This window comes from Drosophila melanogaster, chromosome 3R (assembly GCF_000001215.4).
Source record: "Drosophila melanogaster chromosome 3R".
NCBI classification, from domain to species: Eukaryota; Metazoa; Arthropoda; class Insecta; order Diptera; family Drosophilidae; genus Drosophila; species Drosophila melanogaster.
The window spans coordinates 14183544-14207743 of record NT_033777.3 but is presented as its reverse complement, the minus strand read 5'-3'; the positions used below and the strand labels follow the sequence as shown (position 1 = coordinate 14207743).

Genomic DNA, 24200 nt, shown 5'->3' with positions numbered 1-24200 from the left:
TCTAGTAATTGTACAGAGCACTTAATTAACAACTATGCTGTGCCCTGGGTCATGTGGCACTGGCTCTGATGTTTGTTATCCTTGCAACTCGTGTTGCCGTAGGCGGAAGTGCTCAAATGACACTGTAAAGTGTGGAATACTCGACGAGTCCTTTGGTACCATTCGGTTATTATTCAGCCTGTCGGCTCGGCCTTTTCCACTTGTAAATCACACTACTTCCGCCTACCCAGACGGCCAGACAAAGAACAGACAGTCGGATGGTTGGCAAAAATGCCACCTTTTACCTTGTTGTCCTGCCAACAGGTTTTGAGCCTTATTATTGTACGGCCTCCAGGTGTTCTCCGTGTGTGTGTGGGTCTGTGTATGTGTGTTGACGTTTAATCAACGCATTTTGCCATTTAACTCTGCAAACAAAGCCAAAGCACCCAAGTGCGACTCTAGCTGGCCTGGTATTTTTCACGTCCCACCACCCATATCCTTTTTCCTTCCTGGGAACTGCGGATCAGAGGCAGAGGTCCTTGTTGACTTATGGAAGCCTCCGGGGAACGAAGCGCGGATCGCGAGCATTTGTTGTCCACTTTTATTGCCAATTAAATGCAGTAACTGGTGTCACAGTTGTTCCTTCTGTTTTCCTATCCTTTCCCATTCCCCAACTGTTTAAATTTCTTTTAGCCCACACTTGGCAGATGCTGTGTTTATGCTTTCACTTTGCCCGATGCTCGGTGAAAGCATCTAAATTAAAGCTTATAGCTTATGGAATGAAACATTGGGACTCAAATGGGATGTGCTTTAAGTAAATTTTCTAAATTGTGAAAACAGTCTAATGTACACCTAACCTTCTTTAAAATATAATTGCGTTGTTCAAAATCACTTAAAAGATTTAGAATAGAATATTACGTGTAACAATAGGCTTTGGTTAATTAAAATTAAAAAAATGTTTTAAATATACATGAATCAAATTACTGGTATAAAATGTGGCATGGATTTTTCGCGTTCGCATGTTTTTTGTTTAAATATATACATATATATTGTATTTGGATTGTGTAAATATACATTGAGAATGTGGAAAAGACAGCAACTAAAATTTTTTATTTAGTAATTCCATTGGGGCACTTTCAATTTTTAAATGAAAGATGTTGGTAAAGTTTACCTTAAATTAAGTGGAAACGGGCATTTTTTTAATGGTTCTGGCCATCTCCGGTGGAGAATATCGCAGAGTCACGCTTCCACTTCCGGACTGTTAACTGCTTTTTAATGATGCCACTGCCGCCAAAGAATCAGCGACATGAACATAAACATTAACATCAGTGTAATGTTCTGAATCTGGGCAGCAGCTGATGGTGAGTTTAATGAAAATTCACTTGACATGAGATGGCATTTCGTGTAAATTTTATAATCTTAAGTGTTTTTTATTGTCCGGCGCAATTCGCTCGTGATGTTGAGCATCAATTAATTTTGTTTACTGTTCACTTATGGTGCATTTCACGTGGAAATCCCTTTGGTAACCCTATCCTTGTGTACATACATATTTAGCTGGCGAATCGATATAGTTTATGAATAAGTAATCGCACTTCAGTGCATTTATATTGCCGCCTGGAGCGCTTGTTGCTTTGGTCCAGTTAAATATTTACGCAATTTGAGTTATGTTCGAAGTGCCTATGGTAACCTTAATCTAAGCATGAATAAATTAACTTTTGTATAATGGATATACATGATATTGCGCATACGCCCCGTTGCTTAGCCCGTAAGTATTTTATATTTGTGGCATTCTACGACCACATTTGAGCCGATTAAAATAAAGTTTCCATTTCAAACAATTAACAATTTTAAAGTTATTAAGCAGCTTACGCACAACACACAGACACACACACGTGCAGCAAGAACAAATTTAATTAAACAAAAAGTTCCAGGTACAAGCTGCAAAAGTCTGAATACCAACGAGGAAAATATTTATATGGCGTCGGCAGTTTTATGTTTGAATTAATTAATTGCATTTGTCAGCGGTTTCGGGTCTGCTTTTGAGCATTTTATTATGGCCTTCATTATGGTTATTTATTCTCTTGGCAATAACGCGCAAAGGATACCAAGCTGGCGGCATTTCGTATCCTTTGAATTCTGCGAATCCTTTCCTTCTGCCAGAGTAATTGCACTGGGTACGCGGTGATGTACCTTTTCGTATTAATTAATAAATTAATTTACAGAACTCAATTGTTCAATCGAGTAAATAGTTGGAGCCACCAAAGGCAAAGGCAACCGCCGGAATGCCAACATGTCTGGTTGCCCAAAAGCAAAAGAAACCACAAGACAAACTTCAACTCAAAGTTGCCACAAACAGACACACACATGCATGAGTATATATTTTTTGGGCATAATGTGGTGGGCCGGGAGAGCGCTTAGTGAAACAAATTAATTTCATTACAGCCCTGGCAATTTTCTCGAAATTTTGTCAATTTTAATTATGAATAATGCCATGCCGCTTGGTGGGCTTCTTGAAGAGGATTGCCGCTTGCGGTCCTGCCACAGATGCCACAAATGATTGATAGTTTTTTGTATGGCCACGACGTGCGTGCCACAAACAGCCAGGATGACAACGGCGAAGGAAAATGAATGGGGCAAAGTTCAGGGTAAACTAAAGCAGATGCCAGCTAATTAAATCCGAAAAATATTTCACAAATTTAATTAGTTTGTGAGAGGAGAACAAAGACATGTGGGAAAGCAACAATTCAGCTAGTTAACCAGGGAGAGAGGAAAACGTACAAGTTTTCAGTGATTAATATAAATAGTTTTTCAGTTAATTATGGAATATTAAAGAAAGTTGGTTAAAACCACCATCAAATAAAAATTCAATTGTAAGCCACACTTGACGATCTTAAGCTCGGGCAACATATTTTCTACCATTTAACAACCCATTCGAAACTCGTATCATTGCAGTTGACATCGTTCTACAATGAGAGCAGCTGGACAAATGCGTCTGAAATGGATACAATAGTTGGTGAGGAACCGGAGCCGCTGTCACTTGTGTCAATTGTAGTTGTTGGTAAAGTAAATGTCGTTGAATGTACAGCAAGAGCCACCCACCATCTGCACCACCCAACCAACACTTGACCACATTCACCGCTCTCACGGACACGGACACGACAATTATCTGTAAAATTGCATGTTGCATGTGACACAAACACAAATATTACGCACACGCACACCCCCTCACGCACACCCATCCCTCGATGTTCACCCGCCCACATAAGTATGCCATATCATATAGTTCGCCTGAGCTACGATTATGGGTGTGATATTTGACTTGGACTCGCCGCAGGCATCTTCCTATCGGTGCTGATATTCCTTTCGGTGGCCGGAAACATCCTGGTGTGCCTGGCCATCTACACGGAGCGCAGCCTGCGCCGGATCGGCAATCTGTTCCTGGCCTCGTTAGCGATTGCGGATCTCTTCGTGGCCTCGCTGGTGATGACCTTTGCCGGTGTCAACGATTTGCTGGGTGAGTTGCGTATCCCTAATGCCATGCGGTAGCTTTTCAGTCGGCGTAATGGAATATTGCAATTGAAATTCGCGTTAGCCCAGCAATGAAATTTATGCAAAATGCTGCAGGCGGTTCCAGTGCTAACGAAAATAAAAAATGAAAATATGCGAATATGGGTATATGGGCAACGACGAGGGTGTTGCTCCACTCAACCATCCGCGCACCACTCGAGCCCATTTGACATGCCTGGCAGCGCTTAAAGCCGGATTTTATGTGGCTTTGTCAATGCCTTTTAAAGTGTCAGCTGCACAAGTCGACGCACGAGTTCCCCCGACTTTTCCGAGTTTCCCGACCGAGCGTCCATTGTGATTGCACAAGATTTCCTCCTTTGCTCCTATGCCATATACTAAAAACGAGGGCTGCCTTTGCATTTTTAAGCAAATAAACACTTGGCTTATTTCGGACTCAAAGCTCCAATAAGCCATGTTTTATTTGAAATCCTTTGAAATATCTAAGACAGGGACATTCAAAAGTACAGCTTAAGTGTTTCAATTACGCATATTGGAGTAACCTTTTATGTTAAAAAAAAAACTTCATAACCGAAGTATATATTTTAATTTCGAGTTGTGACTAGTGTTCAAGGCTTTTAAAATCTTGCTTTAAGTCAGTTGATTTTTACAATTTCTAAAACTGTTGTAAAATCCCAAATAAGAAGACTTTACTCGTTGAGTTTTTGTAAGAAACTGATTTTATTTGGAAATATCTTCGGTTTAAATAGGTGACATGAGAATCGCATCTTAAAGTAAATGGCCTACGCAGAGGCCTACGTAAATAGTCCCCGCCTTATCGAGGTCCCACGCTCGGGCACATCTGCCTATCTTGAGCGGCGAGGACCTTATCTGTGGTCTCCCACTAAGGGACTATTTTAGGAGGCGGGGAACGATCTCAAGTGACTGACTCATGTAGTGTGCACTTAAATTACATGTTTTTGAGCAATGCACCCATGTCGCCTTAGATAACAAAATCCTAAATATAATTTATCGCTCTCGATTCATTTACATAAGATATGAACGGAGCCCAAAATTGTAAGTCTTTAAATATATTCGTGTTCATGTGTGAACATTCTGCCAAAGGGCCAGCAAAGCTGAGATGTACATTAGTATATTAGTTGCATTTATAACAGTAGTGGGCTGTATTTATTTGATATATGTTCATTTATTTTGCAACTAAGATTTCAATGGGCCTAGTTTTTCTGGCTTTTAATTTTATTGGATTACAATTATGGTTTATATTATTTTTAATTCAACAATTTGTACTCAATTAACTTATTTTAAACATTTTGCTTTTTCTATGTAGAAGTACATTTTCTATTAGTGGACTGTATATTTTTATTTGTTATATTATTTTATTGTTTATTTACTATTGATATTTATAGTACTGGCAACGGACCTGCAAAGGTTATTGCTTGCATTCTTTGTTGCACAGCACATTTCCGTATGAAATATATTATTAATACTATCATTAGTATTAAAGCAATAATTAATCCAGCATGTCCGGAAATATGATGGAAATGTAAATCTTTCAATTTTTGATGGTTCTCTTTCATAAATTTAATTTCATTATTCAATCGTTCAAATTCCTCAGTATGATTTAATATTGATAGTTTCAGCGGATCCCAAATAATCTTCGGCACTCCACTAACTTCTCCTATATAAGGTGTTGATAATAATTCTTCACTTTCGGACTGAATGTTATGGTGGGCAACTAGAATTTTATCGTCGGTTCTTGCCGTACAATATGGCGCAATGCTTAAAACTCCTTGCTGAGGCAAATCAAACAATTCAATTTGAGAGCCAGTACATTGCAGACGGACTTTTGAATTCGCAGGAACCTTAAACAACCAACTACTTTTCTTTTCTAACTCTACCCAGTAACTTTTAGAGTCGACTACTGTTTTATAGATGCAGTTCGCCGCTTTATCTGGCTTTAGAGGCTGAATCTCACATGCATTATCATTCGCTGAATTCCAGGGCCAACTTCCTTTGCATATTCTCTTATTTAGTTGCCATTTCTGACATTGATTTAATGTGGCTTCCGTCATTATGTGATAGGAATCTATCTCAAAATTATAAATTAAATATTCGGACGTTGTATGCACCATTATTATCCGATCTTCATTTCGAATTGGCACCGGAATAAGCCTGAACAATTTGGATGGATGCCTGCTAAACAGAGGCACTTTTGCACTAATGATCAATTTATCGTCGATGAATAAACCCCTGGCTGTTAACAGTGTATACACCTCCTTAAGTTCCGTACCTGACCGTTTTCCTGGAATTACTAGGTTCTCTGAAAGACTCTGCTGAATTTTGGCAATTTCTTTTTTAAGCTGATTTGGCCTGAGAATATTTGTATTTAGCCTACCGTGATTAATATCAATCAACAGGCTTATAATGCCTGCTTGAATTTTTTCGCCTTCTTCAATCAATGAGTGTAGCTGTTTCGTAATCATAAAGAATTTTATTGATTCCTTATAAACATAATAATTTTCTTTAAGAACTTCTGTCATGTTCTCAATTCTTATTTGCATACTTCTAAAATTGGAGTTAACATCTTCTGTTGTTCTCTTTAATAGATTAGAAGTTGAATCAACCACAGATGTTTGTTTTTGAATTAGTTTATCAAGGTTGTTCTGGTTATCTAACAAATTCTTCATATTTTCTTCTAATTGCTCTCTATCATCTTCATCCATTATACCAAATAAAATATGATACAAGGAACCCATAAATTCGAAAGGAGCACGCTTGCTTCTAGATCTAGACTGCATCATAAACAATTTATTGTTTTCTTCAAGTTCCGATAACTGACTTTGCATATTATCTAAGACTAGACTACATTGCTCTTCAAAGCTATGAAGTCTTTCGCAAACTTTCCTCATACTTTGTATAAGCGCATTACCCTTTGTTAACATTTTAAAATATGGATCCATTTTATAATAGATAACCAAATTCCAAGAAGTACTCACAATCTCAACATCTCCTAGCGGGTCTAGATATATTGCTGAGGTTTTATTTATTTTGTCTATAGAATATCTTGGTGCTATATCTTTAGGTAATGCGCTAGAAACTTGACAACTTAACACAAACAACAACATTGCCATAATGATTCCGATCTTGGACATTCCCGATGTCGCTCTAGTTCGTCTTTTTGGCTCTTGGTCAGCCTCATTTTTGTCAACAGACTTTATTCCTTCCAAGGGACAAATTTTAGTAATGGGTCTAGTGATATATCCTTCCTGCATCTTTACTTTAGCCACTCGGACCTTATCATCATTCCCCTTATGCACCTTTTCCACCTTTCCTAAAGGCCATCTTGCAGGATGACAATTCTCATCCTTTAATAAAACTATTTGCCCTTCTTCTATATTAGGAATTTCCTTTTTCCATTTATTCCTTTGCTGGAGCGTATGCAAATATTCACTTTTCCACTTAACCCAGAAATCTTTCTTCATTTTTTGGATAAGTCTCCACCTATCCAAATTTCCGATTTTTTCATCTTCCATTGGTTCGACTATTTCTAAAGGTGGTCTTCCAATTAAAAAATGACCTGGTGTTAAAACTTCTTGTTGGTCCTTCTCACTAACTATAGTGTATAATGGCCTTGAATTTAAGCATGCTTCTATTTGACATAAAAGAGTTGACATTTCTTCATAAGTCAAAATAGTGTCGCCGATTATACGCTTTAAATGGTATTTCATTGACTTAACTCCAGCTTCCCAAATACCTCCGAAGTGAGGTCCTGCCGGGGGAATAAAATGCCAATCAATCCTGTCCTTTTCAAGCTGCGCTGCAATCGTTATATTTTCTTGTATTGCATTAAATAACTCTTGATCTAATTTTCTTGCAGCTCCTACAAAATTTGTTCCGTTGTCTGAATAGATATTGGAACATTTTCCCCGTCTAGCAATAAATCTTCTGAGTGCTGCTAAAAATGCGTCTGAAGTTAGATCGCTTACCATTTCTAAGTGTATGGCTTTGGTGGCCATGCAAACGAATACAGCAACGTATCCTTTAAATGTTTTTTGGCCACGATTTTTTGAACATTTAACATAATAAGGACCTGCGTAATCTATTCCAGTATTAAGAAACGGGAATGTCATCGTCACTCTATATTTTGGCAAGTTACCCATTATTTGCTGAGCTGTATTTTGTTTATACCTTGCACACGTTACACATTCTCTTAAATACTTTTTCAACGAATTTTTCAACCCGAAAATCCAATACTTTCTTTGGATATAGTTTCGCATTAGGTTTATCCCTCCATGCAATGTTTCCTTATGAGCATTTTTTATTAATAAGCTTGTTAGGTGGCATTTTTCTAAAATGATTGGATGTTTAACATTAAATTCTGCATTGGAATTTTGCAATCTTCCTCCAACTCTTAGAACCCCATCCTTGTCCAAAAATGGATTCAATGACAATATTTTATTATTTGTCTTGATTTCCTTTTTGATTTTAAGGCACTTTATCTCTTGCCTAAACTGGTATTCTTGTTGTTTCTTAATAACAACTGTTTCCGCTATTCTTATCTCCTTTACTGAAATAATTGATGAATAGGCTTTATTTCTTGTTTTCATCTGCACGAATCTATTTATGTATGCTATTATACGTATAAGTTTTTCTATACTGGAATACCTTTCTATTAATTCGTAAATAGGATCATCTATTTTGTCATTTAATACCGTATTTATTAAGACAGGTTCTTCTACAGACTGCTGCCGAGGCCAAAGTTCTTTTGGGTCTGCTAGCCATTTCGGACCTTTCCACCAAAAATCACAGTTGATCAACTGGTTAGAATCCACTCCCCTGGATGCTAAATCTGCTGGATTATCCTCTGACTTAACATGATTCCATTCAGTATTTTTTAATTTCCGAATGTCATCCGTTCTTCTTTTTATAAATTTGATCTTACTTTGACCACTGTTAATCCATGCTAAGGTAATCGTGGAATCACTCCAAGCATAGATCTCCATTATATTGTCAATTGATCCTTTTAGTCTTTGGATTAATTCACTAAGCAGGTGAGCTGCACACAGCTCGAGTTTGGGAATTGTCTTCCTATTTTTTATAGGGTTGACTCTACTTTTGCTAGCTATTATATTAACATGAGGTCCTACTTTAGCATAGACTACTGCAGCATATGCTTTTTCGGAGGCGTCCGCAAATCCGTGAATCTGAATGACTGAAGAACTGTTTGAATTAATCCACCTTGGGATTCGAATATTCTCTAACAATAATAAATTTTCTTTATATTTTTCCCAATAATTTTTATCTTCTATGGATAATTCCTGATCCCATTCACTTTTATTTATCCAAAGTTTTTGAATAAAAAGTTTTCCTGAAACCGTGACTGGTGCCAACCATCCTAACGGATCAAATATTTTTGCTAGCGTTGATAACACAACGCGCTTATTTATATTTTTTGATTCATCATTACAATTTACGCTGAACTTAAATAAATCCTTTTGAGGTTCCCATTTTAGTCCTAAAGTTTTAACACATTCATTTTCGATAATATTGAGAACCTTATTGTCCCCTGTGTCCTCCACAGTGGTTAATATTTTGGAATTGTTGGAAATCCATTTCCTTAAGTTGAATCCAACTTTCTGCAATTCATGGGGAATTAATGTTATTAATTTATTAGCTTCTTCTACCGAATCAGCTCCAGTCATTAGGTCATCCATATAGAAATCATTCCTAATTATTGCACTAATAACTTGGTTTTTACATTTATCTGCAATATCTACCAGAACCCTGGTAGCCAAATATGGTGCAGATGCAGTTCCGTAAGTGACTGTGGTTAATTTATATGTTTTAATTTTTTCTTTTGGAGAATTTCTCCATAAAATATATTGATATTTTTGATCATTATTATCTATTTTAATTTGTCGGTACATCTTTTCAATGTCTGCCGAAACAACAAATTCCCATTTTCTCCATTTAATAATAATGTCAAAAATATCTTTTTGAACTCGTGGCCCAACCCACATTATGTCGTTCAAACTTTTGTTATTCGTAGTTTTTGCTGAAGCATCAAAAACTACTCTCAATTTGGTCGTAAGGCTTGAATCTCTAATCACTGCCTGGTGCGGTAAAAAATATTTGCCTTCATCACTCACTTCAATCATGTGTCCTAAATCCATGTATTCATTCATGAATTTAGTGTAGTCAACCTTAAGTTTTTCATTTCTTTTTAGTTTTTTCTCCAGATTCATGTAACGAGCTATCGCTTGTTTCTTTGAATCTCCTAAGGTGACATCCTCCTTGAATGGAATTGACACAATGTATCGCCCATCTGAATCTTTTTTTGTCGTTTTGATAAATTTATTTTCACAGATTTCAGACTCGATATCATCTTTTTCTTCTTCTTCCACTTCCCAGTAGCGATCTAACTCTTTTATTTCTATTGTTGTGGCTACAATGGTTTCTTTTCCTTTGGATTTTTTACATCCAGAAACTATCCACCCGAAATCAGTTTTTTGCCCAAGGAGACCGTCTATTTTTATAACTCCATTTTGCAGAATGTGAGTATATACGTCTGCTCCAATGATTAAATCAATGCGACCCGGTTTATTAAAATCGGGGTCGGCTAATTTAAAGTTCTTCCATTTTTTCTGATCAACATTAATCGTGTTGACTGGAAGTGCCTTCATAAGTTTTGGGAGAATAATTGCTTCAATTTCTAAATTTTTCGGAGAATTTCTTATCGAAATAACCGCTTTGTGCTTGGAGATGCACGTTCCTGTGGAAGATACTCCACTTATTTCAGTATGAGACCGAAATTTTTTCAATTTTAGAATCTGTGCAGACTCTTATGAAATAATTGTGCTTTGAGAGCCACTATCAATCAATGCTCTTAATTGTTCAAAGCCTCCATACCTCGACTTTACTTGAATCAAGGCCGTGGCCAACAAGGCTTGACCTGTTGTTCTACACGTATTCACTTTTTCTGGATTATGACCTGCAAAGTGAAGTAACGTGTGGTGAGGTTTACGACAAGTCGAACAAAGCTGCTCGCTTATACATTTTTTACCAAACGGATGCCTCAGACATCTTAGGCAAATCCCATTTTTTCTTACCCAGTCAGACCGTTCTGCTGGATTCATTATTTTAAATTTATGGCATTGAATTAAATAATGCCCTGGTAGTTTGCAATATGCACAATTGTCACTATAATTTTTATTCTTGTTATTATTAATCATTTTCTTTACAGGTTTTACTTCCTGTGAGAATGATGATATAGAATTGAGCCTTTGCTCTAAAAAGTCCATGACATCAGAAAGTGCCTGTATTTCTTTTGTCTTTTTAACATGGCTTTCATATAAATTGAGTGATTCTTTATTGAATTTCCGAAGAATTATGTGAGCGAAAATTGCATCCACATCTTCTGGTAATTGTGCCTTTAATTTTATAATATAAATTGACTCGTTAATCGTGTCAATAAATGTCTTTATTTGCTTATTGGATTCTAAATTTAAATTTGGCATATCCATAAGCCTATTCATATGATCTGAGAATATGTTTCTTTTATTCTCATATCGCTTGGTCAAAAACTCCCAAGTGGCTTCATAATTTTCTCCAGAGCCGAGCAGTAAATGAGTAACCACATTTCTGGCTTCTCCTTTTAATGCTGACTTTAGATAATTAAATTTGAGAGAAGGACTGAGATCCTCTCTCACATGTATGAGCTCTGTAAAGAGTTCATTAAAAAGATCCCATTCTTTGGAATCACCAAAGAAGGTGGGAATCTGTATTTTAGGCAGGGTTGGTAACTCCTCCGCCTTAACAACCGTCGACATTTCAGCTTTATTTATTGTGCCACTGAGTCGACTATTAATGGCTGTAAGAATATTTTGTTTGTCAAATTCAAGTTCGCTAATTTCTTCTTCGAATAGCGAACTCTCAAAATGACTATTCACCTGTTCAATCAGGTTATCTATTTTATGCCATAAAAATTCAATTTTATTTTTCCTTATTTTAAGGAAATCTGGACTACTGTCTATTAGTTTAGACGTATCTTCTAGATATACTCGAAATTGGCCAACATTATTACGAAATGCCTGCTCTACTTTTAAAGCGTTGTTTTGTGCTATACCCTCTTTTTCAGGGTGACCACGCATTTCAAGGTTTAATGTAGGGGGAGGGTTTGATTTAGGGACAGTGTTTGATTTAGGGAAAGTGTTTTCTACCGACTCGCCCTTAATTTTTTCATTTTTATTTTTAATTTTTTCTAACACCATCATTATTAAATCATACTGCTTCGCGTTAAAATATTCATGATCGACAACGCCGATCTTTAACAAATTGCTATGATTAGCAATGAAACATTTTTGAAGCTCATTTAATTTTAGAATTTCTACATCTGTTAATGTTGGTTTTACTTCCAACTTTCTAATTTCCAAAATAATTTCGGACTGCTTCTTAAGGAATTGAATAGTCTTTTCTGACATCATTTTGAAAATTTTTTGTAATTTCTTAATATATATAGTACGTGTATATGTATTTTATATGTATTTATATATATATGTGTGTTTGGATAAACAGAAAATTCTTGTTTTGACTTAGCTGATGTCGTTGTTGTTGCTGCTGCTGTTGCTGCTGTTGTTGCTGCTGTTGCTACTGCTGTTGCTGCTTCTGCTGCTGCTGTTGTTGCTGCTTCTGCTGCTGGTAGAGGCTCCTTTGAATTTGACTTCCTTCTCTTCTTTAAGGCTCCGTCGATGTTTAAAGATGATTTTTTTTTTTTTTTTGGCACGTTTTATTATTTTTGTAGTCCAGTCAGATTTTTTGTTTTTTAGCCATTTATTTCGGCATTTATGCTCTTTTGGCATATACACTGCACTCTATTTATGAGCTGATTTAATGCTATTAGAGCATTTATAAGGCACTGTTTTCAGGCACTTTTTATTTAATTTATGCTCTTATGGCATATACACTGCACTCTATTTATGAGCTGATTTAATGCTATTAGAGCATTTATAAGGCACTTTTGTTATGCACTTTTTAATTTCACAATTGCTGATGTATGGCCTCAAGCACGCCTTACCACAATTTATAATGGTACACAAAGCAACCTTTAGCTATAGACTATAAGGTGCTTGTTTTAAAACATAAAAGATTCTTTTGTATCTTTTTGCTTTTTATATTTATACTCTGTTCCTTACCTTTGGTAGGGGGAAACAAGAGTCACTTATTTTTGCTACCTTTAGCTGTAAGATGCTTAAAGGAGCTGGCCTTTCTCTGAGTTCCTTACCTTTGGTAGGGGGAAACTGCAGAGTCGATTAAAGGCTCGATTGACCAAATGTAAAATCCCAAATAAGAAGACTTTACTCGTTGAGTTTTTGTAAGAAACTGATTTTATTTGGAAATATCTTCGGTTTAAATAGGTGACATGAGAATCGCATCTTAAAGTAAATGGCCTACGCAGAGGCCTACGTAAATAGTCCCCGCCTTATCGAGGTCCCACGCTCGGGCACATCTGCCTATCTTGAGCGGCGAGGACCTTATCTGTGGTCTCCCACTAAGGGACTATTTTAGGAGGCGGGGAACGATCTCAAGTGACTGACTCATGTAGTGTGCACTTAAATTACATGTTTTTGAGCAATGCACCCATGTCGCCTTAGATAACAAAATCCTAAATATAATTTATCGCTCTCGATTCATTTACATAAGATATGAACGGAGCCCAAAATTGTAAGTCTTTAAATATATTCGTGTTCATGTGTGAACACTGTATTTATTCAAACTCTACCACTGACCCTCGACACCTCATCGTTGGACGAATGGTTGGAGTCAGCCAAACAGGAATTTCATTTTAAACCAGTTGTACATCTGGTGCCATGGCTAACATGCAGATGCCGAGTGCAACCACACATTCTGATTATTTTCCATTAGCCATTCCGAGTGCAGCCATGGCAGTCATTCCTTGAGTTATCCTGCCAGTGGATACTTCCCCATTCCGATACATTTCCCGCCATTGAGGCTGACAAAGTTTCGCCTAGTTGCAAGTCTAGAATATGAAATGACCCAGTTTCATACCCAAACCAATTTGAGTGCCGTTTATGGGTGCATTTTATTAATTCGAGCGGCAGCGGATATGCGAAACTCGAGATGGGGACTTGACGGGCCAACATTGGCTAAGTAAATAAGACGAAAATTAGTCGAGAGCCGGGCAAAACTTTTCAGCTGGCACATGGGTAATTGGGGGATCGAGGAGCCGGGCTAACAACGTGTTCCGGTTCAGGAAACATGCAGCTGACATCAATGTATAAGGACTCTCGCTGACACACGCGGCAAAAAAGTGGAAAATCATAAACAACAAACAAAAGAAGAAAACTGCGAGCTTGTCATATGAGTCTGAAAATGTGAGCGGAATCCAGAGCGATGCGGTGAAGTGAAGTTGGGAAAAAACGGGAGATGAGTTGAGGTGACATGTGTCAGAATTGCAAAACTGCGATTGATAAAAGGGGTCTTTAGGCTACAGGATATTCAACGTATAGACGAACTGATATAAGTCTACCCAAAAATGTTAATTGGCGTTGAAGAAACTTTTAAATATTGAAAAAATACGTTTAAGAAAAGATATTTAGCAGTTTTAGAATTTTCTCAAAATGAAGTGCCCCAAAAACTCTTCAACTTCTTAAACCCCCTCGAGAAACTCCCCCATACGCCACTGCGACCACCCACTTACCCTCGCGGGTGTGTGAAAATAATAAACGACTTTGGCACTCTGAGGAGACGAGTGCCGCGTAAGCGAGAGTGTGAAAAAATAAATAAAAACGCTCAGCTGCTCAAGACAAACAGATGCCTGGGGTCCTGCGACACCCACACTTATGCAAAAATACACCCTCACACACACACACAAGGTGGCACACATGGAGGCAAATTATTTTCGCCAAGGCAACATTTAGCACGCTCGAAGACAGGCAAATCAGCAAATAAACATGGTACGCAATTGGACAAATTCAAACAACAACAGACTTGGCGAAATCCAACAGATGCTGTCAGCCCGAGGAATCGAAAAAACATATAGCATACGGAATACTTTTTGGCCAAGAGCCATTCATATGCGTATGTGTGTGTATGTATGTATATTGAAAACGGCATAAATTATTTGCTAGCTTGAGTACAAGCTTCTAGTCTTCTTCGTACTGCCAGTATTTTCCCACCTAATATAGATTTTTTTTGCGATGCTATGGGCATTTTGGAAATGCGAAGCTTGCTCAATTTGACGCCAAGGGAAGTTGGAATATGAATCACTCCAAGGCTCAGGAGTCTGGAGTGCAAATTTGGTATTTTCAAAGTGTAATCAAATCCAAATCCTGGAACAAATTCTTATTCTTAACAGAATAAGATTTTAAAGAGATCAGCCGTTTCAAATGATGCTTACCAAAATGTTATATGGCTTATAGTGGAATTTTGACTGCTTTTTTTTAAAGGATATTTGATACATTGGTACATATCCCTATAATTACCCCAATTGAAATCACTCAATTAAGCGTTACCCACTGAAAGTCATTTCTGCTGACTGGCTTGGCCAACTTTGATATGCTGATAGCCTTGTCTTTTGATATTCCGATGAATGAAGACTGAGCTGGGTCGCTTTGCTTTGACCAGTTGCGTCGGCATTTCCTGTGGCATTTAAGAGCCATATCCTGCCGCACGGTTGATTAACTGGCATGAAAGCTGTAACGAGCATGATATGCATATTCTTATCGACCCAAATCATGAGTTGAATGCCACAGCACGAATAAATACCCTTTTCATGCGGCAAATCTTTTATTGAATTTATGTGTACAGCGGTGATGTTTTTCACCATACCACTCACTACCTACCCAGGATTCAAAGGACATCCGCTTCTGGTCACGCACGGAACATCAATCGAGTAGGACGTAATTGCAACACACTTATGAAATTGGCAAGCGCCCGAAAAAATAAATTATTTGTTTTCACTTTTGGCCGGGGCGAAATGAATTTTAAATAGCGAACGGCCCAAAAAGGAGACCCTCGTGCATGTGTGTGAGTGCTTGTGTATGTGTATGTGTACGGAAAAGGGAAGCACAGGAAACGGAAATGAATTTATGAAATCATTTAAACTCAATTTACGTCGTGAATAAATAAAGCAAGAACATGGCGACACTGGTTGCCTTTGCACTTTCTGTTGCTTTTCCGCTTTTCCCGCCTGCATTTGTTTCTACCGCCGTGCAAATGAAACAACTTTTTTGTCCCCGTCCGGCCGCAACATGGCAATTTCCGCCACGTCCAGACAGAAAGTACTTATTAAGCATTTTAAACAAGCAATCAAACACTCGTTCAACACGCTTCTCCACTTTTTTTTCCTGCAGGATATTGGATCTTTGGAGCGCAATTTTGTGATACTTGGGTGGCCTTTGATGTCATGTGCTCGACGGCGTCAATTCTGAACCTGTGCGCCATCTCGATGGACCGCTACATTCACATCAAGGATCCGCTCAGGTGAGTGATTGTCAGGATTGTGTCATAAACATAAAATATCCAATCCATAACTAATTGTCCGGGCTGTCGGAGTTTGACGACGATGTGACTGCGGAGCTTCGTCCTCGAATCGATTCATTAATGTCAGGCCATTGCAGGTGCTTTGTATGCACGTTACTCATACGCCGCGTTGTCATGCCTGTCACGTTTTTGCTCTACTGCTGCGAGGACTCGAGTTCTTTACGGCAAAAGGGGCTCATTAATCGACGCTCATAATTGTTTCATTAGTAACAGATTTATGGCGCATTACGAGAGTTTTTGCACTTCTCCGAAGACTTCATCTTCAAGTTGTTGGCTAAGCACTTTTGTATCAGCGTTTCAGCTGTGGTTTTGTGGTAGCCAACAAAGTTCAGGCAAGTCATGCTCATTGAGTCTCTGGGTCAAATCAACGGAGAGTAACAAAGGAAGTGTCATTACCAACTGGTGAAAGTGGTGAAGTGGCATTTTGGGTGGCTCTATGCAGATTGTAGGGGTTACGCCCCAATAATGTGGTTATATAAAGTAGTAAGAACGATTGGCATGAAAAGGAGTATGAATTCTAGGAGGAAGCCAAACTAAAATGGTGTAATTAATAGATTCATATATTGTTGCGGGCTTTTAGTTTTTAAAATCAATGTTGATTTTTGTATATGAATGTATCAATAATTGGCTAACAGTTCAAGATAACATACTTACAAGTATTTTAACCTTTGACCAGCTGTCTTAAATATAGCTTTTTCACACCCTCTGCAGATGACATCATCTGTCAGCGGGCCGAAGGCTGTCCAAATGCTCCATTATCGCAGTTCAATCTACCTTGTATATCCGGCACGTTGCTCCAGCTGCGCTATCCCGGCAGGAAGCTCCAGAGACAATCAAATTCTGCTGCCTCAGGTGCTGTGTGTCCTTGTGTACGCTCTATGTGTGTCTGTGTGTGTACTGGGTGTCCTGTGGTGGGTGGATGGATGTGGGTATCTGTACGCTCCCTCGACTGCGACAATGACAATGAGCTTGTCCTGCTGTCGTCGTGGCCTAAAACGCTGCCAGTCAGCCATGTTAGTCTGCTTTGTAGTCAGCAGTTGAAATTGATTTCCAGTGGCGAGCAATTCTCACAAAAGCAGTCAGTCGAAAGTCAGCTCGGTAAACTTGAAACTAGTTTATCAAGCCATTCCCCAACCCAACAACACCCACTCCCCCCACCTTTTTCCGGCTGGACCACAACAATTGTGTGTTAATTAAATTTTCAACAATGCCTCGGTTCCCAGAAGTGCAATCCTACAAATGTTTTTTGGAATACGAATATTACATTTGTGGCCAAGAACAAACGCACAAATTTATTATGTGTCAGCAGCCACAACTGAATTCCTTCATATTTGGCTCTTTGAGTGGGCAAACGATTGTCTGCACATTATTCTATTTTATTTTTTCACATGTTCACTGCGAGAAAATGACTAGAGTTTAGGTTTCCTTGAAATATTGAAGTGCGAATATTGCAAACGCAATTTCGAAGCCATAAAAAATAATAGTATATTCTAGCAATCCTACCAAAATATTATGATTAAAATACCATTTTTTTTGTCAGTGCATAGGAGTTGTGTTAAAAATGACGTTGGTCAAGTCGCTGGCAGTCGCAAAACGGGGAGTTGGCTTAGAGCTGGAGTCCCGACGAAATGATTTCAGAATGGATCCCTATTGGATCCCTTTTGTTGGCCAGGGAAAAATGGACAACAGGGGGCAACTATGGCAAATCGAGACAGTTGCCAGCCCTAACCCATAGCACCATGTCATGAAAGAACCATAATAAATCCTTTGATGCTATTTTCAGCCAAAAGCCAAAAGTAGAAAAATATTTTTTCCACACCGCCCCGTTGGCTGTAGCGCTTCCTCTAGCTGTTGCTTTTGCTGTTCTGCTTGCCACCTGGGGTAAGCTTATTCGCTTATGGAAAACGACACGACATTTGTGTGGGTGGGTGTGAGGCATCAGCTGGCTCCACCTGCTGAATTTTCCACCCAGCTTTCCCATCTATCTGTGCATCTTTTGTGTAGCCGAGTTCACGTAACGAGTTGGCGAGCATATAACGCTTCATTGATGTGGCAAGTTGATGTCGAGGCGACCTGAAAATTCAGATTGCAAATTTTGTATGGCACGGCAAAAGGATTTAAATGAGCACGGCACGGGGGAGCCGAGTGGAATGGATTTTGGTGGGGTTAGTCTAGCAAATGACAGTTTTCATGGAATATTTTTCCTGATTCTGAATTCCGTTTGTCCTTTGGGGGAGCGGGTAAGGAAATGCAGATAGATAGAAGGAATTGAAAGTGAAATTAAGCACGGCGAGCAGATAGATTTTTCACAGGAGGAGAAAACTTCATGCTCGACATCGAATGGTTGATGAAGAGTGAACAACACAGAACGCTCGATTGATCTTGATGTATTGGGATTTGCTGACATTGCAAAATCAAGCAGCTGCAAATAATAATCAAGCTAAAAGTCGAACACTCGCAATTTTATGCAAATAATTATTGAATAAAATCAGAATATTAATCTGTAAATCAAAAAGTTCTCAACTAATTTTCCCCATCATCCTTTTTCCTCAAGTACTTAAATGAATCACTGATATATTTCAAAGTCAAATCAAATTCAATTACCATATACATAGACTCACTGATAAATGTGTTCTGCAATCTAAATGGTGTCCTTCAGTCGCTGACTTACGCCGCCTAATGCTGTCCGATATTAATTCAAGCCCTTGGGTTAATGACATTTGCATAGCCCCTCAGACTTTGTGCCCTCTGGCCATTGCCTGGAAATTGAGTTTAGCCACCTGAACTCGTTTCCATTCGCACCTGAGGCAAATGGGCGGGATCAGCAGTTTCCCCCGCCACCTCGACTATTCAGGTGCCTGAGACATTTTACACTTCAAATGTCAAGACGTCGCTCATACCCACCTCTTCTCTCTCTTTGTGAACCTGAGTCTGAATCTGAATCTCAAGGAGCTGAACTGAGGGCAGGGAAAATTGCACGGAAAACTCAGCGCAGCGCACAGTTGCCAGCTTTTGTGTCTTGTGAGAAATGGTAACTGAGTTCCTTGGGTTGTGCCTAGCCTATATATATATCTATGGCTATGCCGGGTCCAACTCCAACTCTAGATCTCCCTCTTTATGTAAATCTGATTTATTTGCATGTCAAAGTAGAGGCAGCAGCGCATTTCTTTTTGCACCGCTCGACAAGGGGCAAAGTTCACGCGTAGGCGTCTCATTAGAAGTCGACGAGAGCCACCACCCAACATGGCAAGCAACCAGCTCCATCATCCAACACCCAAGAAAGGACCATTCATCTAGGACCTGTCGCTCGACGGAAGAAGACAGAAGAAATCGCTGATTCAGCGTGTTTTCTTAGCGTTTTAGAATAATTGCAGGCGTTTAATTTAATTGCGCGCGACTGGATTTTCCGAGCCGGGAAATTGGCAAAAACAATTTGGATAAAAAGCGCGTGCAAATTTAATTAGTAGAGAACAGACAAAGTGAAGATGAAGGGGCAAACCAAATATAACGTAAATGAGAAATTTTCTTATTTTATGTGACAAGTTGATGCCTCTGCCGTTTCGCCTCTTTTCGTATTTTGGCCGGCTTTTTTTTGTTGGCACTGCCGTTGACTTTGGCGCCTGTCATCATCGTAACTGTCAGGCGCATATGTGAAATTCATTTTAAACTGCAATAAAAACTGAAAGAACAATGAAACTTTGCCGCAGGCAAGGATTCAAGGGGGCGGTTTCGGTTTGGTAGGAGGAGTTTTGAATGCTATAAGGGTTCTTTTTTTTTTTGCCCAACAACCGAAGGCACAGCACTTAAACGCACACTGAAAAACCTGTTCCAGCAACAATGACGCACCTGGGAACTTTTTGTAATTGTATTTTTTCACTTGTCCTGGTCGTGGTTGAGGAAATGTAATACCGAACTATGGGGTTGGAACCAACATAAAAAAAAATTGAGAAATCATTGGGGACTCCTAGGGCGCTTTTATTGTAAAAGATTGAAAATTGATGGGGGGGTTGATAAATCAATGATGTACAACAAGCAGAGGTTCATTTTATTCTGTAAGGGAAGTCCTTCGAATTTCCTTAAACTCACTCAGAAGATGTTTACAAGTTTTTCTTTACAAATGATACAAAGTGGTTAAAGTGTTGGCAATTTGACTCTAATTTTAGATAGTAACTTAAATTTCTTCGCTTACATTAAGTATATTTCTTGTTTAAACCCGAAGTTACAAGAAATCTAGCCACTTTCTCAACCTTTCGACCCACAGTGCGATGGGCACGTGCTAGCAATGACAGTTACAAAAACGCTCATAAAGAGCCATTAAATTTCCCATGCCAAAACAAAAGCGGCCAAGCTGACATGGCAGGAGGTCAAAACCGAAGAGTGGGAGCGACTCGAACTATGCAAATGACGGCACAAAAAGCGGAGGGTGGAGAGGATCCTTTGCGGAAGGATCGTCGTGCGTGCCTTGCGGTAATTTCTTGAGTGCATGTGGGACAAACACAAAAGCCACCGCATGCCACGCAGGCAGTCAAGCCGGCAGCTTCGATGCGAGCGTTAAATGCAAATGTCCTTCGGCTGGAGCGGCCTGCTCCTGGCAACCACCACAACATCCTCATCCTCATCCATACCCACTGTCATACCCACACATACAAATATTCAGCCTGGAACACTCTCACACACGATTTCAATTAGCCTGGCCCATCGATGGCTGATTGGCTCCTCCACTTACCAACACAAGGCCAGAGCAAATCGTGTGTCACCTAATGGCTGCAGGTTTATGTGCATATATCAAAGCGTATACCTCAGCCACTCAAAGACACTGAATTAGTGCACGTAAAAGGGCGAACGCAGGACTGGGGAAAAGAGGGTAAGCTGGGCAGCTACGCTGCTCAGGTGACATAAATCCACGAATCTATAAATATATCCTAAGATAAAGTCCACTTGAGAAATATTTATGTAGTGTTTAAAATTATATTATATGTAGGGAGGTTTTTAAATGATATTTAACCAAAATTTAACTTTTTTTTGGGTAGGTATAAGTAGTAAAATCATTCAGCAGGTTCATTCTTTATATTTATAATTTACCTTTTTTGAGTAAATAATAGATGTTCCTATTATTTCCACCACCACTGTTCACAGGTGAGTGGATCTGCGGTGCGGGAACTCAAGCTGCGGGCTTTCGTCACATGGAAATCAATTTTCGTGCCGAAAACGAAATTGAATTTGTATGTGAATACAATTACATAAACTTCCGTTTCCGCTCCGTCATCATCCTTGAGCATGAGTGTGTGTGTGTGTGTGTGTGTGTAAGTGCGTCCTTGTATTGAAATCGAATTATTCTGTTTGATTTCCTGCACAAGCCAAAACGATGCGGCATATGGCAACAGAAGCGGGGATCCGATACCCACACCACTCCTTTGCCTTGTGAATTTTTGGCTGGGGGATTGGGTTTTCGGGTTTTGGTTTTTGTGTTCACTGCAGACTGCTCATTTCCTGCAGTAGAAGCAAAATCAAAGTGCTTGAAACAGTCAGGCATCGAGGATGATTTGCATATGCCACTCGCCGCAATGCGTGTGCGGCTTGTCTTTGGGTTTTCGGCCGATTTGTCGCCCCCGACCAAGTCGAGTAATTAATGACATGCGGACTGACCCTGAGCACCTGATCCGGTATCCTTGATCCCTGAATCCCAGTTCAAGCCTGGGAATCCCACTTTCTAGTGGGCCGGACCAACACTTGTCGCGCACACCCGAAAATGATGTGCCTAATGGCTGCTGGGCACTGAGGGATTGCCAGGGACATGCAAAGCCACAATCAGGACATCGCTACGTGGTCCATGCTCTTGTTGTCCGCGCCCCTAATTCCGCATATCCAACGTGTTGCTCCAGCTTACGTACACTTAACCAATTTTAGAGAAGGTGTAGAGCTGAAATATGAAAACATTAAATGCGTTTAGATGTTAACTATAAAGCCATTAGAGTTCCTTGCTATAAAATTATATGGTAATTAACCATTTCAAAAATCTATAAAAAAGGTTTAAACAACTTTTTGAAGTAAAATTCTAGCACTAAATAAAACCTTTTTAGGTAATGTTTTTACCAACTCTTATCTTTTTTTTTTTTTTTTTTTTTTTTTTTTTTTTTTTTATTTTACTTTGCTTTTATTTATTGAATCTTCTTGTATAAGAACTAACAATAAGTTTAAAAATCTTAACTATAACAAGTATTTTTTGAACAGTTGTATTATTTTTCCAACTGTTCTATGTTTAAACGGCCCTAATAATTTATTCGCTGGGTTGGTAGGTCCTTTCGCCGGAGACGGGAACGGCTGCTGAGCTGGATTAGACCTCGCGCTAGGTGGTTGGGGTGCGTGTGAAGCTTGCTATGGTATTTTTCCTTAAGTTCCGTGATTGCGTTGGTAACTGATGGGATATTTAAGTCTCTTTGGATGTTTTCACTCCGAACGTACCACGGTGCCCCAGTGATGGTTCTCAGAATCTTTGATTGTGCTCGCTGAATGATGTCAATATTGCTGTTGCTGGCATTGCCCCATAACTGTGAGCCATAGGTCCAGATTGGTTTCAATATAGAATTGTAGAGCAAGACCTTGTGATCTAGGCTGAGCGGAGAACCAGAGTTGATGAGCCAGTGTAAGTTGTTGGCTTTGAGTTTAAGTTGGGTTTTTTTGGCTTCAATGTGCCTGCGCCATGTGAGTCTTCTGTCTAGGTGTACTCCTAGGTACGTTACCTCGTCTGCTTTCGGGAGTGGTATGCTGTTCAACAAGAGCGGAGGACAGTCTTGTCTGTTTAGCGTAAACGTCACGTGCTTGCATTTTTGCTCGTTTACTTTTATTCGCCAGTCAGAGAGCCACTTCTCAATGTCGATGAGGTACAGTGCCAACTGTGCTGTAGCTTGGATAGGGGACCTTGAACGGCTAAGGATAGCTGTATCGTCGGCAAATGTGGATACCGTTAAGCGACTATTTGTAGGGATGTCGGCTGTATAGATGAGGTATAAGGTTGGCCCAAGAACGCTGCCTTGGGGGACTCCAGCCTCAATTGTATGAACAGTGGAAGTGGCAGTGTTGCACCGCACTGCAAACTTTCTGTCATAGAGGTAAGACTTTAGAAGTTTGTGTGTGCTTTCGGGTAGGGATGTTTTAATTTTAAACATTAGGCCGTCGAGCCAGACTTTGTCGAATGCTTGGGATACGTCTAAAAATACTGCTGTACAGTATTCGCGATATTCAAATGCAGTTCTTATTTCCGTTGTAATACGATTCACCTGTTCAATGGTTCCGTGGCTTTCGCGAAATCCAAATTGGTGGGCTGGGATTATATTGTGGTATATCAGATGTTGATTAAGTCGGATCAGCAGGCATTTTTCGAATAGTTTCGAAATGCATGAGAGTAGACTTATTGGTCTGTAAGATGAAGCGACTGTGTGGTTCTTACCAGGCTTTGGAATCATTATGATCTTCATCATCTTCCATCGTTGTGGAAAGTAACCAAGTTTGGTGATGGCATTAAAGAGCTTGGTTATGTAGCGAACTGCAGAATGTGGCAGCTGGATGATCATTTCCGGTGTTATAAGGTCGTAGCCGGGGGATTTTTTCGGGCTGAGATTGTCTTTGATTATTTTAGTTATTTCTTTAGGACGAAACACAATTGGGGTGTGTTGCTGATGGCGGTTTACGGGATAGGACGGTAGCGCGAATGTGCTAGTAGCCTGGTTTGGCGTGAACACATTTTGTAGGTGAGCGGCAAATGTGTTGGCTCTGTCTTCATCACTACGGGCCCAGCCACCTGATGAATTCCTTATCGGCAAAACGGTTTCAGTCGGTGGGCGAAGAGTTGAGTGGGCTCGCCACAGTGACTTTTGTTTTGTGCCTGTTGGTGTGAGTTGCTCTATGTATCGGCGCTGATCGTCGTCCTCTTCTTGTTTCAGAGCGTTGGCCAGTTTCCGTGTGGCTACTTTTAGCTTTTGTTTTGCAGTTGGGGATCTGGAAGATTGCCATTCTCTGCGTAAGCGACGTTTTACGTGGACGAGTTGCTCGATTTGTACGTTGGTCTTTTTTGAATTAATTGTATTATTTGTTATTTTGGGTGTTGCAGTAAGAGCTGCTGCAGTAAGGATGGATTG

The 24200-nt window shown here is 39.4% G+C and overlaps 1 protein-coding gene across 5 annotated transcripts in view, besides 2 other annotated features; it reads left to right on the top strand.

The window, feature by feature from the left end:
• Dop1R1 (Dopamine 1-like receptor 1) overlaps positions 1-24200 on the top strand; it is a 49432-nt gene that overhangs the window by 7067 nt on the left and 18165 nt on the right. For 4 of the 5 annotated variants that reach the window (NM_001260163.1, NM_057659.4, NM_001275634.1 and 1 more), the window contains exons 2-4: positions 2932-3037; positions 3314-3493; positions 15876-16005. In NM_001260163.1, coding sequence (NP_001247092.1) covers positions 2932-3037; positions 3314-3493; positions 15876-16005 — 416 coding nt within the window. The remainder of the gene's footprint in view (positions 1-2931; positions 3038-3313; positions 3494-15875; positions 16006-24200) is intronic. The other variant, NM_001170136.2, reaches the window with a different exon arrangement.
• Positions 4170-13261: a mobile genetic element.
• Positions 22188-24200: part of a mobile genetic element that runs on past the window's edge.